General features: G+C 43.0%; 1 protein-coding gene across 2 annotated transcripts in view; it reads right to left on the reverse strand.

The window, feature by feature from the left end:
- The window catches only part of Il31ra (interleukin 31 receptor A), a 41,840-nt gene extending 27,893 nt beyond the window's left edge, over positions 1 to 13,947 (reverse strand). The window contains exons 1-4 of one of the 2 annotated variants that reach the window (XM_052742817.1): positions 13,884 to 13,947; positions 7,350 to 7,467; positions 5,489 to 5,652; positions 2,120 to 2,262 (exon numbers count right to left, since the gene is read on the reverse strand). In XM_052742817.1, the coding sequence (XP_052598777.1) occupies positions 2,120 to 2,262; positions 5,489 to 5,652; positions 7,350 to 7,467; positions 13,884 to 13,938 (480 nt within the window). In that variant the 5' untranslated portion in view covers positions 13,939 to 13,947. Of the gene's footprint in view, positions 1 to 2,101; positions 2,263 to 5,488; positions 5,653 to 7,349; positions 7,468 to 13,883 lie in introns of both variants that reach the window. The other variant, XM_052742816.1, reaches the window with a different exon arrangement.
- Between the last annotated feature and the right edge of the window lie 1,004 nt (positions 13,948 to 14,951).

The following is a 14,951-nucleotide window of genomic DNA, read 5'->3' on the forward strand; positions in this document are numbered from 1 at the left end:
GAGGGCAGTGCTGACATTTCTTACATGGATGTGACAGCTATGGAAGCAAATATGGAATTATGGGTCCTGGGCCAGGCCTCCAGGAAATTGGGCAAAGGGAACAAGTGAGTATCCCAGGTCCAAAGGGACACTCTTTAGCACCAGGGCCAGTAAGATGTGGATGGAGCAAGGAAGTGGAATCCAGAGGCCATGGTAGTTTTGCTGCCAAAGCCCAGGTCCCCTGAGAGACTCTTCCGAACAACCAGGGAGACTCAGTGGCCACAGGCTAATGTTTGGGGGAGTGAAACTTGGAACCCATCATTAATGTATGAGATCCAGTGGGAGCAGGACTGAGATCATTAGGAGGGCCCATTGATACGAGGTTGGAACGATCGGGTTGAGCTTAGCTGGTCAGGAGCTAGAGACTTGCTTGTGTTTCAAAGTTTGAGAAGAGAGAGAAGGCATTGACTGTACATCCAACTTTGCTTCACATCCTCCAGAAGAGCAGGAAGAAAGCCATCTTACCTCAGGATCCGGAAAGAAGGAGGCAAAGATAACCACAAAAGTATAGTGGTTTGTCAAAAGGGTGGAGGAAAGTGACGGGAGGCAAGGGTTGGAAGTAGTCTGTGTTTGCTCCTTTGGGTTAGCCACAGCTTAATAATTTTCCAGATGGATGGAAGTCCCAGTTTTTTTTTTCCAATGAATCCTATCCCAGAAGCTGTATTGACTCCAGCCTCCATAGAAGGAAACACCTGCTCTTTTACAGAGACATATAAACTTGCTATGATGTGAACTGCCTGGCTTATGCGGTCCCCAAACCACACACTGCCAGTCCCATGTGTACAGGCTCTAGGGAAGGGTCCTAGGACTGACTGGCTTAGAGAGGAGCTAGAAGGAGTAGCCAACATCATCTCCTTGAACACAGAGCAGATAACATTTAACCCACTTGCTTTTCTGAGAGAATTCCAGACCCTAGGATACAATAGACATAGTGTGTATGAGCTTATACAAGGGAAAAGGTCCTGTGACAGCTGCCTGGATAAATTAAAAACAGGCTGAATGTCATGGTGACTAGACATAGTCCTAGAGGCCTGGAAAACGAATGACAACCAATGAGAGAAGAGTCACTGTCCCTGAGGGTCTGCTGCTTTGCCATGGGGCTCTGAATCAGTCACCACTTTTATTGACGATAAAGTTATGAAGGTATCAAATCTGAAGGCCTTGAGCATCAGAAAGCAAAATGTTAATGATAAGTTTGAGAGAGCAGAATAAAGATTCCAAATAGGCTGAAATAATGGATGAGACCAACATGAAGAAATCCAATGGTCATAAAAAGCACTTGAATTTTGGTTAAGACGCAATAAATTATGAGACAGTGAAATGCATTTTATTTGCAAGCCTTATGAGGAAAATGGTCTTTGAGAGCTAATTGCCTTACTATAGGTTATTGACCATTTTAGTAGTGTGGGGAGATCACCAAAACAGAAAAGTGATGTCATTTCCACCCATACTGAAGGACATGGGAGCATGTCGTCTTAGCTCTGAGGTAAAAAAAGATCTCTTAAGATACAAAGAACATTAAACATAAAGCAAAAGAATGATAAAAATCTGACAGTATTAAGTTCTGTCCATTATCATCCCTAGAACCAAGATAGTGGAATCTACATATAAATAAAAGATGTTAAAGAGAATACACGGAGAATGCCCACAAGTCAATCAAAAACCTCAAACAGAAAACAATACAGTACAAAAATGTGCAAAGGCTTAAATCAGCACTCTGAAGAAGGAATCTAAATGGCCGATGAACCATGAAAAGGTTGGTGCAATTTCATTAAAAGTCGGGTAACTGCTAGTTAGAGTGATTCATGCAACGGAAATGTATAAACTGCAGCATTATACAACATGATGTATCTTAACAGTATAATATTAAAGGAACAAGGCCAAACATAAAGAAATATAAAATGGCTGTAAGTGCAGTACTCAGGAGGCTGCAAATGGAAAACGGGGAAGTAGAATAGTCACTATTCATATTTTTTCTGTCCTCCATGTAAAAAGTGAAAAACACAATTCCAGATGAACAAAAGTTGTCAGTGAGGTCCTTCCTTGGGTCTCTCGTAGAAACATCATAGTGGTAACTTACCCAGTGGGTACTGTTGACAGTCCTGAACCGAAGTATGCACTTTAGATGATAAACACGAAGGTTTTCACGGGGTCGCCACCATATCTGGAACATTTGATTCGAAATTGGATTCACACTTGAAATTATAGGGGGTTCAGTTTTCACTGAAAAAAAAAAAAAAAACAATCCTCATATTTACAGACAGACAGAAGAGACTAACAACGTGCACCCGGAGTTAAGAGCACAGTAAACCTGGGGAGACAACGACAGTCCACAGTCTGTGGTTCATTATACCCAATCCATTAGCCAGGCAGTGGAAAGAGAATGTCTCTCTCCCAAACCCCTCTACCAAAGGAAAGTGCATGCTCAGTCAAAAGAGGATTGCTCCTATGAGTTCTTTGCAAATTAGTTCTTTACTCAATGCCCGGCATAACAGTGGCAAAACCTAAGAACACATTCAATGATGATGATGCACTAAGAACACATTCAATGATGATGATGCAATCATAAGCAAAATGTGGCCTTCAGAATAAACTATAACTAAATTGTTTGTGAAGCGATGATGTAAGCATCTAGCAGGCCTCTGTCCATGGCCCCCTATGAAGGAGAATGGCCACCAGAAAATGCCCCTCAATTTTCTTGCCCACTGCCAACATCCTAACCCCAAATTTCTTTTCTTGAAAATATGATTTTAGTCAAGCCTGGTGGCTCATATTTATAGCTCCAAAATGTGAGAGACTGAAGTAAGAAGATTAAAACAACTTCAAACAACTTCTGTATCTGACTGATACAGACCAAGACCCTGGCTTAAATAAATAAATACAATTTTCTTTAATGATCCTAAAGTAAAAAACAAAAAATGTTTAGTTTCCAAAAAGAATGCCACTCAGCTTCTCCTTAGATCCCTGTATTAGAAGTTTGCTTTTCACCTGTGGCTACTGGAAGGCTGTGGCACTTTTAGGGGGTGGAACCTAGTAGGAGGTCTGGAGGGCATCAGGCATTTACCTTCGAAGATGACAATAGAGCCCTGACCACGTCCTCTCTCGTCTCTTATGTTCTCCAGCCATGAAGTAAATAGCTTCGAAGCAATGGGGCTGGCTAGCATAGACTGAACCCCTAAAATAAGTCCTTTCTCTTTATAAATTGTCTGGAGGTGTGTTATAGTAACATAAGGCTGACTAACACAGTTAACGCCGTGTTTAAAAACTACCTCAGGAGGCTAGAGATATGGCTCAGAGTGCGTAGTACTGCTGCAGAGGACCCAAGTTCAATTCCCAGCACCCATGTCAGGCAGCTCATAATCACCTTCAGCTCCAGCTCAGGAGGTTCAACCCCTCTGGCCTCCACCTGGACCCATGTGCATACACTCACACCCACGTGCATAATTAAAATGAAATAGACAGGCACCTTTTACAAAGTGAGTTCAATGGGCCAGGCATGGTAGTACATGCTTATAATCCCAGCTCTTGAGAGGTAGAAGATGTGAGGATTGGGGGTTCAAATTTAGTCTTGGCTATATAGTGTGAGGCCAACCTGCCCCCAAACACTAAAATCAAACAAAACAGTTACTTGGAATGGTCCAAATGGAACAAAGTGTAGCAATTTAAAACCTTAAAAGAAAGTACAGCAATCAATTAGGGTTGGTAATGATTTCTTTCTTAAATTTCTTTCTTAGATGTAATACCTGAAGCGCAGGCAATAAACGACAAACAGAGACGTTGATTTCATCAAACTTATTTTGTTGTCTAAAAAGACACCATCAAAAAATTTAAAGGGTCATCTAAACAAAGGGAGAAAATATTTGTAAATCACCTATTCCAAATAGAAAGAAACTTTAAAACAATAGAGCTGGGAAGGGATCAGTGGGGATGGGAGAAGAAAGGGTAATGGGAAGAATATAATCAAACTATATTTTAATTGTGTATGGAAAAGTCATGATGAAAGCCATTGTTGACTGTGATTAGTACAGCTAATAAAATACTTTGAAAAGACAATAAAAACAGACAAAATTTTTCAATGAAACAGTCACTGCAGATGCCACAATGTGAATCAGGACCACAGCGAGGTTCCAATTCACACTCACCAACCAGGACAACTGTGAAAAGGGGCACAGAGCATATCAGAGAGGACTTGGGGAAGCTGCAACCTCCATCAACAGCCAACAAGAAGGGTGCATGGTACAGCCACGTCGACAAAGTTGGGCAAATCTTCAAGAAGTTAAAGTGAGTTACCCACGATAGAGCAATTGCAGTAGGTAAGTAGCTAAGATAATTTAACATATTTTCAAGCAAAGGTTTATACAAATATTCACAAATGCACTATTTATACTAACCAAAAAGTAGAAACAACCTAACTGTACATTAACTGACAAATGGATAAACATAATATGATATATCCATTTCATGGGATATAATTCAATCATTAAAATAGAACAGAGTCCTAATAAATGACAGACCTTGAAAACATTATAGAAGCCAGATTTTAAAAGGCCACATATTACATGATTCTATTTATATGATATGTTCCTAACTGGTAAATCTATAGGAATAAAAAAACAGGTTTGAAGTTGCTAGAGGTTGGAGGAAAAGGCAAAGAAATGATTGGGAACTTGCTACTGATAAGTATGAAGTTTCTTGATTACATTGAACTTAGTCATATTACTGAATTAGCGGTGATATTTAAAAATCTTTGTACATATATTAAATCCACTGAAATGCACACTTTAGTGCTTTGAATGTGTAGCATATTAATTATATTTAAATAAAGCAGCTACTTTAAGTTATATGGTAAACAAAATGACTTTTCAAAGACGTTTGAAAGAACAATTGGCGACACTTTTTGAAAATGAGAGTTCCTCTTTTCTTCACAAGCAATGATGACATGTTGGGGGAGGGGCCTGCTTCTTTCTTTTTTTTTTTTTAAATTTATTTATTTATTATGTATACAGTGTTCTGTCTGCATGTATGCCTGCAGGCCAGAAGAGGACACCAGATCTCATTACAGGTGGTTGAGAGCCACCATGTGGGTGCTGGACCTTTGGAAGAGCAGCCAGTGCCCTTAACCACTGAGCCATCTCTCCAGCCCTGGGCCTGTTTATTTCTCAGAGAGCCATTCATGTCCCATGCTTTGAAAGAGATCAACAGTCAGCAAGATAACTCGTTTATCATTCCTTTTTCTTGTTTAATTAGTTCCTTATCTTCTCCCTTCCTCTCCTCCCCCTTCCTCTCCTCCCCCTTCCTTAATACTGTGTACCTTTTGTGGCCCACAGCATATACCCATCATTCCCACAGACTCTGAGTCTGCATTTGAGCTCAAAGATCCCTCTATTTTGAGAAGGAAGTGGGAGAGGAATTATTCCCTGTCACTACGCCGGTATCCTCAGCCGCTCACCTATGTGGTCCAAGTCCCAGTACGTGATGTCGGATTTCGATTTCCCATCTCCATTCTGAGCTTCTACTTCCACGCTGCAGTTATCTGGGGGTAACACACACGGAGGGGAAAAGGAGCACAAAGCCCTCGTAGCATAAGCCGTGTAGTTGCTTTTCCCAAAGGAGCTTTGGAAGAAAAAGGAATTCAGCATGAGGTCAGTGGAGAAGTTTGAAAACAAAATCACGCTTACAAGTACTAACAGTACTTGTTAGTTTTGTTCTGGTTTTCTCAGGAGATTTGTGCGGTCCAGGATTTGGTGCGCCTCTATGCTAAGAGTACCCGCTTCTGTCTGCCTGCCTGAGATACTGTGAGCCACACAGACCTGGAGACCCAGCAGACTCTCTGACAGGGCATTCCTACCATCAGAAACAAGGAACAGAGTGTTGGAAGTCCAGACTAGAATCAGAATATTAAAGTTAGAGTCTTAAGAATTTATCCTTTCAAGTCAGGCAGTGGTGACCCACGCCTTTAACTCTGGCACTCAGGAGGCAGAGGCAGGCAGATCTCTGTGAGTTCAAGGCCAGCCTGGTCTACAGAATGAGTTCCAGGACAGCCAGGGCTGCATAGAGAAACCATCAGAGGGTTTGCTAAATAAATTATTGTAAATATAAATAAGAGTTAAAATTAATATACTCATGTGGAAAGATACCCCATATTCTAATAGGGTATGTAACATGTACAGAATGATCAGTTTTAAAAAGACATACATTTATGTGATTTGTCAGCGACGCTTGGAAAGCTCTTCATAAAAATGTTTAAATTACTGTCTCTTTATGGTAGAATTAAAAACATCTGTATGTTTCATGCTGAATTTTTTATCATTTGTATCTATTTTTAAAAACTCATTAAGATAGATTGCTATACATACAGATAGATGACAGATAAAATATTGATAGAGAGATGATAAACAGGTGATGAAGGGTAGGTGGATGTGGTGATCTGGATGAAAATGTCCCCCATAGGTTCAGATACTTGCATGCTTAGTCCCCATTTGATGAACCATTTGGAAAAGACTAAGAGATGTGTCACTGGGGGTGGGCTTGAGGCTTCAAAAGCCCACACCAGGCTGTGTGTGTGTGTGTGTGTGTGTGTGTGTGTGTGTGTGTGTGCATGTGCGTGTTTGCTCTCCTGCTCTCTCTTCTCTCTTTCTCTCCATCCTCTCCATCTCTGTCCTCCTTCTTTCTTCCCCCCTCCCCTCTCTGCCACCTCCTCTCTCCTTGCTGTACATGTGGATCAAGATGTAAAGCTCTCAGCTACTGTTCCAGTGCTATGCCTGCCATGCGCCCTGCCATGATGATCATGGACTGAGCCTCTGAACTGACAACAGTACCTTAAAAATCAGTGGCAGACTGAGGGAAACCCTCTTAGTTCTTTTCCAGACCACAGTTACCCTATATCTGGATCCATGAAGAAAAACAGTTGCCTAGGTCTTTCTAGAAAAGAGTCTGACCGAATATGGTAAATGAAAACTTTCCCACTACGCTCCTAACTGGAGACCACTCTCAGTCACTCTGAATGTCTAAAGGCAGAGCCCCATGTGGTGATCACCTCCCTCTGCAGCCTCAACCCTGTCAGCATACCTGCAAGGAACTAAGATGCCACCCAGTCAGTGTGTAGATGCAGCTGGCATGCACAAGCTGTCACTGAGAAATGCCTTCCTTTTAAGTGACTTGACTCCTGGGTGAATCAAGAGCCTCTGCCCCCTGCTGAGAGAGCACGCACACGCGCGCGCGCGCACACACACACACACACACACACACACACACACACACACACAGAGTCTCTGCCCCCTGCTGAGAGCACACGCACTTCCCACACTCACTAAGTCAGCCTCACAGTATAGTTGGTGTCTCTGGTCTCCTCCTCTGGACTCCAGGTGCAAGTCATATTTTTGTTGAAGTATAAGATGCAGGAAATGTTCTCGGGCTTAGCTGGCAGAGCTAGGGAAAGTCACAGAAACACAACTTTAGTGCTCAAGAACCATTGCTAGCACTTGATAGTTTAATCAGTGCCTTCCAAATGGCATTTGTTAGGTAGAGTCTCCTAATCAGACTCAGGAAAAGCCTGTCACATCAGATATTCCCTTTGAAGAATTAGATTTCTACTTTTAAAAATATACCTTTTACATTCTTAATAAAAATAAACGCTTAGAAGCAAAATCTGTTGTAAGTAAGCATTAGATGCATGTGAACTACTAAACGAGGCATTAAATGAACTCCTCTGAGTAAGTGATTATGATATGGACTTAAGAAAAATAAAAAATGCTGATCTATGCATCAGCCATTTTTCCCTAAAGAGAACATGTCTTAGAGCTGATGTTCCTGGTAGTTCCCTACTGAACAGGAAAAACACATGATGTTTCATTCAAAACAGTGGCCTAGAGCCCTAAGGGTTCCCTAAGTAGTAGAATTTACATACTCATAAACAGTAATGGTAATACATTATACTGTCAGAACATAACCCAAGAATGGAGCTGTGTGAGAATTCTGAGTGCTTGTGAGAAAATTCCAAGAAAACAAGACCAGAGTCTTGTGACCTCAGTTTCTTCAAAACATGGAATTGTTCTTGGAACGTGTTTTCATGCTTCTCCCAGGTGTAGCAGATAGGAGTGAGTTTACTTCAGATTATTCATTACAACTGGCTGTTGTTATTTGTCTATATGCCTCAGTGGAAAACGTGTTTTTGTCATGTGTGGCATATCCTTGTGACTGACACTTTACTCAGGTGACTCCTCTTAATCCTCAGAGTATAAACTGTCCGATACTCTGAATAAAGTTGGCTGTTAATGAGACTTTAGTCTGCCTCCTTTATCGGCTCCATTCTCCCTGGTCCCACCATCTCTAGACTGATGGCATTACATCTTAATTTTTCACTAACCTAAGTGAAATTTAAAATTACTTTCATCATGAATGTAGTCAACAAACTGTGGAAACAGAATCATTGCCATTGGCTCATTATTTTAAAAATCATGAATTTTAACATTTTATTTCAGTTGTAGATGACATGAAATATAAAATACCAATGTTACGCCGGGTGATGGTGGCGCATGCCTTTAATCCCAGCACTCGGGAGGCAGAGGCAGGTGGATCTCTGTGAGTTCAAGGCCAGCCTGGTCTACAAAGTGAGTTCCAGGAAAGGCGCAAAAACTACACAGAGAAACCCTGTCTTGAAAAACCAAAAAAAAAAAAAAAAAAAAAAATACCAATGTTACAATTTCTAAGTTAAGGTAGCGACTGGACCTGGTTATTGTTGGATATAAATTAATTAGAGCTTACTAATATACTTAGAATAAGTGTCGTAAATTTGCTTTTTTGAAAATTTGACTTCTAACATATGTGGATTCCATTGTAATTTTATATCGTGTTGATTTTGGTTTTTTTTTTGTTCTTTTGCATCTACACATACTATTTTGAGAAGGTGATTCATCAACTATACCAGGTGACCATGGATTTCTTACACGTATATAAATGCAAGAGCTGAAGGCAACTTTATCCTAAGGGCAATGTTCAGCGGATAAGCTCCAACAACATCCTCTGAACGTTTGACAAGATAATAACCTTTAAAGAGAAGGTATATTTGAGAGAGGAAATCAACTTAAGTTACAATCACATTAAACCAAAGCTTTAATGCTTCCTAGGAAGGAAGTCCTTCTCTGCCAAGGACTAGGGAAGGCTGGGGAGATGGCTCAGTGGGTAAGAGTGCTTTCTGCAGAAGCATGAGAACGTGGTTCGGTTCCCCAGCAGCCACAGAAGAAGCTGGGCAAGGCCACTTAGGAGCCTTGAACCAACACTGGAGGAAGGAGATGGGAAGATTGCTGGGCCTTGCTGCCGGCCAGCCCAGCTTCAGGGTCTCACCATATGAGACCTGAAGGGAGCCGAGCGCGGTGGTGGTGCAGGCCTTTAATCCCAGTACTCAGGAGGCAGAGGCAGGTGGAACTCTGTGAGTTCGAGGCCAGCCTGGTCTACAGAGAAAGTTCCAGGGCAGGCTCCAAAGCTACACAGAGAAACCCTGCCTCAAAAAACCAAAGAGAGCGAGAGAGAGCGAGAGAGCGAGAGAGCGAGAGAGCGAGAGAGCGAGAGAGCGAGAGAGCGAGAGAGCGAGAGAGCGAGAGAGCGAGAGAGCGAGAGAGAGAGAGAGAGAGAGAGAGAGAAGGGAATGAGGTAGAAAATAAAAGATCAGGACACCCAGTATCCTCTTCTGGCCTTGGTATGGGCACAAGCACCTTCATGAGCGATCGCGCGCGCGCGCGCGCACACACACACACACACACACACACACACACACACACACACACAAACGCTCATCATAGGAGAGAAAGGAGGGAAGAGGCATTGTTGGTAGTAGAAACTTATCCCTCCAGCAAGGAACAACTAAAGAGGAGATTGGATTGAAAGGAAGGCACAGCAAGATAAATATGCAAATGAGCCCCATCAGCCATCTTGGGCTGGTATCTGCTGTGGGATGGTCTGTATGTTAAATGTGTTGCTCTGATTGGTTAATAAATAAAACTCTGATTGGCCAGTAGCCAGGAAGGAAGGATAGGGTAGGCGGGACAAGGAGGAGAAGAATTCTGGGAGGTGGAAGGCTGAGGCAGAGAGCCGCTGCCATGAGAAGTGAGATGGGAGGTATCGGTAAGCCACGAGCTACGTGGCAACTTATAGATGAATAGAAATGGGTTAATTTAAGATAGAAGGACTAGATAGCAAGAAGGCTGCCACGGCCATACAGTCTGTAAGCAATATAAGTCTCTGTGTTTACTTGGTTGGGTCTGAGCAGCTGCAGGACTGGCAGGTGAGAGAGATTTGTCCTGACCGTGGGCCAGGCAGGACTGGAGAAAACTTCAGCTACAGGTACCCTGTTTTACAGGGCTCAGCATGAAAAGGCGGGGAAGTCTAGAAGCTAGATTTCAGCACTCGGCACCAAATCCAGCAAGGCATCTGTGTCCTGAGTGGCAGAGGGGAGGCCTAGAGCAACTCTAGGTGAGCTGCCTATAGGTGAGTATAGCATTCAGGGATCCAGAATCCTTCTCGAGCTTCAGGTTTGGGGCAGGCTGAGGATAGCTCTGTAATACTAAAGTAGGCCTGGGGTTGGGATCAAGAGTTTTCTATATACAGAGGGACTTCCAGACCAAACAATGTGGCCATGAACTTTAAGGGTAGATACACACATGATGGGTGCCCCAGTACTCAGGTAGAGTCAGCTGCCCCACAATGAATAGCAGAGGAGAGACTGGGCCAGACCAGATGGGCCAGAGAAGAACAGCAGAGCCAAAGGACCCATCCCCACCAACACTGCTGTTACACGAAGTCTGCTCTAATGCCCACACACCATCAGAAGGGAAGGCAAGGGAATGGTAAGAATTTTGGAAGTGGTAGTTTTTACCCCAGAAAGACTGAGTTAACCAAAAGATGCTGGAAACCAGAAGAAAGTGAGGTAAGGTTAATAGATTTAAAGGATTTCTTTCTTCTTCTTCTTCTTCCTTCCTGTCCTTTATTTATTTATTTATTATGTATACAGTGTTCTGCCTGCGTGTATGCCTGCAGGCCAGAAGAGGGCGCCAGATCTCATTATAGATGGTTGTGAGCCAACATGTGGGTGCTGGGAATTGAACTCAGGACCTCTGGAAGAACAGCCAGTGCTCTTAACATCTGAGCCATCTCTCCAGCCTGATTTAAGGGATTTCTAACCCCTCCTCTATTTCTGCATTCTGCCTGACTTTTCTTTCAGTGGACAGGGGATGTTTTTGTTTGATTTAGCTTAACCACAGAAAATAAGGTGTTCCCACCCCTCTGCAATACCTGAACAACTCGATTTGTATTTTAACTCTGCCAGAGGTATTGCCTCTTCCTAGGAAGGCAACAGTAAGGGACTCCATGATGAGTGACATTCACCATTTTGTTCAGATTTTAGCATTTATGATTTTAAAGGGCTCTATGTACAAATGTTTACACACACATTTATATTTTTGTTCAATAACATGTGCACTGTCCACAGGCACAAAGGAGCCCCTGGAGAGTAACAGGTAAGAATGAGGGAGAGGGGGCTGGAGAGATGGCTCAGACTGCTCTTCCAGAGGTCCTGAGTTCAATTCCCAGCAACCACATGGTGGCTCACAACCATCTGTAATGAGATCTGGTGCCCTCTTCTGGCCTGCAGGCATATATGGAGGCAGAATGTTGTGATACATAATAAATAAATAAATCTAAAAAAAATGAGGGAGAGATGGATTCCTCCATATTGTGCTTTGTCTAAATCCTTCCCACAAGCTCTAGATCTGTACCACTCACCACTCAGCAGTTCAGTCAGAGTTTCCATCTTTGAGGCTCAGATACTAAAAAGTATGACAAAGATGGTGACCTGCAAGCTTGGATGCATAACAAGACTAAAATGAACTGGCCTGGAACCCAGTAACAGTGCGCGTTACATGGAGATTAGAAGGTGTACAATTAACACATTCCACAAAGGGCCCACATAACTTATATGGTTACAGTTTCTTTTGGGAGGTGATGAAAATGTTCTAAAATTGACGACAGGTTTTTCTAAAGATTTGCACTTATGTGTATCTGTGTGGGACCACGTACATGTAAGTGCCAGTACTTGAGCAGGACATGGGATCCCTGGAGCTGGGGTTGCTCCTTGGATCTGGACTGGGATCTTTTGCAAGAGCAGCAAGCATTCTTCTCTCCTCCTTTTTCTTTTCTTTATTTTTTCTTTTTTGAAACAGGGTTTCTCTGTGCAGCCCTGGCTGTCCTGAACTCACAGAGATCCGCCTGCCTCTGCCTCCTGAGTGCTGGGATTAAAGGCGTGTGCTACTACTGCCCTGCTGCAGCAACCATTCTTAACTGCTGAGCCACACTCTGAGAAAACCTCTGGATTCAATGTTTTTCAATGTCATTGTAAGATGCGTGAACTTTATCTCATTAAAGCCAGTTTTCAAAGACAAGGAAGCAGCTTTGGTTAACATATATTGAAACCCACAAACAGAAGGAATCACATGTTTAGTTTCCAGAATAAAGGTGTCACCAGATGTCAGGAGAAAAGAGAACAGCTCTGAATCTGATGTGCCACTCAGCCAGGGCTGACTGCATGGCACTGCCTTTGTTCGGAGCTTGCTGCTTGCCGTACAAGAAAAACCAAGACAGTTGACACGGATATTAGGGAAGAAATCTAGGGCAGAGTAAATGTCCTCTAGGATCATTATTTCTTTTTCCTGAACACACAGGAGGACTGTACCTCCTTGACCCTTTAAGATTAGGAAAGGGCCGGGCGGTGGTGGCGCACGCCTTTAATCCCAGCACTCGGGAGGCAGGCAGAGGCAGGCGGATCTCTGAGTTTGAGGCCAGCCTGGTCTACAGAGTGAGTTCCAGGAAAGGCGCAAAGCTACACAGAGAAACCCTGTCTAAAAAAAAAAAAAAGATTAGGAAAGGTCATGGGGCATGCCTTGACCAATTGACATGCAAGAAACCTACACTTGCTGGTAAATGGTACTTCCCCTCCCTTTTACTATCCAGCCCAGCGTGACTTTTTCCCCCAATCTTCATTCTTTTAAACATAAGTTGTGATAAAATGAATTGCTCTTAGGTTGCCATGGTTTAGGTGTGACCAACCTTTTGACGTTGGCACAAGAAACTGTCATCTACAAACTTCACTCTTGAGAACCATGCAACTGAGTCACAAAAACATTGCAAAAGCTATCTCATAAAGTAGGCTTACAATGTTATGCCGGACTGTACTTACAGCTATCCTTCGGTTGTCCAACCCTCTGACACTGTGGCATGATGTTGTGATCTAGAAATGTGTTCGATCTCACTCATAGCTAACCTGGAATGTGTGTAGCCTGTGGACCACATGTTGGACATGTCTAAATGCTCTTGACCTTAAGGATATCTCTTCCTTTAAGAATGTGACAGATCGGGGCTGGAGAGATGGCTCAGAGGTTAAGAGCACTGGCTGCTCCTCCAGAGGTTCTGAGTTCAATTCCCAGCAACCACATGGTGGCTCACAACCATCTGTAATGAGATCTGGTGCCCTCTTCTGGCCTGCAGGCAACATGCAGACAAAACACTGTATACATAATAAATAAATTTAAAAAAAAAAAAAAAGAATTTGACAGATCATCACTCCAAATTTACTGTAAGAATATGTACTTTCTATTGTCAGCACACTTCTGCAAGCTTGTGCACAAGTGGACACGGACACACACACACACACACACACACACACACACACACACACATACACACACGCCACAGATTCTACGTTGTTCGTCTGTGCACGTTCAGAATTCCTTTGTTCTGAAGTTAAAATTCTTATCCAAAAACATATGAACTACATGATTTATGAAAGGCTGACCTACCTGCCAGGCTGCATTTGCAGAGTAGAGGGAACACCCACAGTGCCAAGGTCCACATTGTTCCAGAATTCACACCCAGAGGCTGGAGAGAGCTCAAAATGTCATCAGTCAAGTGAGGGTCTCTCTAACAGCACTACTCCAGTGATGGATTCTAGGCATGTGAGCATGAAGGATAGTTTTATTTCCATCACATCCCATTCCATCCCATCCTCTATCCCATTCCATCCCCCATCCCATCCTATCCTCCATCCCTTTCCATCCCCCATCCCATCCCATCCCCCATCCCATCCCATCCTCCATCCTATCCCATCCCCCATCCCATCCCCTATCCCATCCCATCCTCTATCCTACCTATCCCATCCCCCATTCCATCCCCCATCCCATTCCATTGACTGTCTGTCACAACACAGATCTTTTCATAATTATTACATCAACCCCAGTCCCTATTGTAGATATATACTGGCAACAGGTTTTTCTTTTGTCCACAATGCACACCACTCTGCAATACCCAAAGCAAACTACCATTGAGAACAGGACTGAGGCAGACAGAAGGTACCACAAATCTGTACAGATCTGAGGCCAGCTTCTTGTCTTTGCCTCAGTTACTGAGCACTGGACCAAATGAAATAACCCCCAGTTTCCCAGAAACACTATTTTATTTCATGTCTCCAAACTGTGTATGTACCTACAGGGCCCTTTCACCTTGTAAGATTGTGATATATACTTTGGGTTTTTACTTAGTCCTTGGCTTATAATTCCTTCCTCAAGGCAGACCATAGAAACTAAACTATCTCTTTCCTGAGATAAGTCATAGAAGCTCTAACAGAAATTCTAATCCCCTCCTCTTTTTTTTTTTTTTTTGGTTTTTCAAGACATGGTTTCTCCGTGTAGTTTTGGTGCCTGTCCCGGATCTTGCTCTGTAGACCAGGCTGGCCTCGAACTCACAGAGATCCGCCTGCCTCTGCCTCCTGAGTGCTGGGATTAAAGGCGTGCGCCACCACCGCCCAGTTTAATTCCCCCCCCCCTTTTCTTCCTTTATCTCTTCTTCCTTTCTCCCTTCCTTGCTTTCTT

The sequence above is a fragment of the Peromyscus californicus genome, unplaced genomic scaffold, assembly GCF_007827085.1.
Source record: "Peromyscus californicus insignis strain IS unplaced genomic scaffold, ASM782708v3 Scaffold_18__1_contigs__length_77618521, whole genome shotgun sequence".
Taxonomy (NCBI): Eukaryota; Metazoa; Chordata; class Mammalia; order Rodentia; family Cricetidae; genus Peromyscus; species Peromyscus californicus.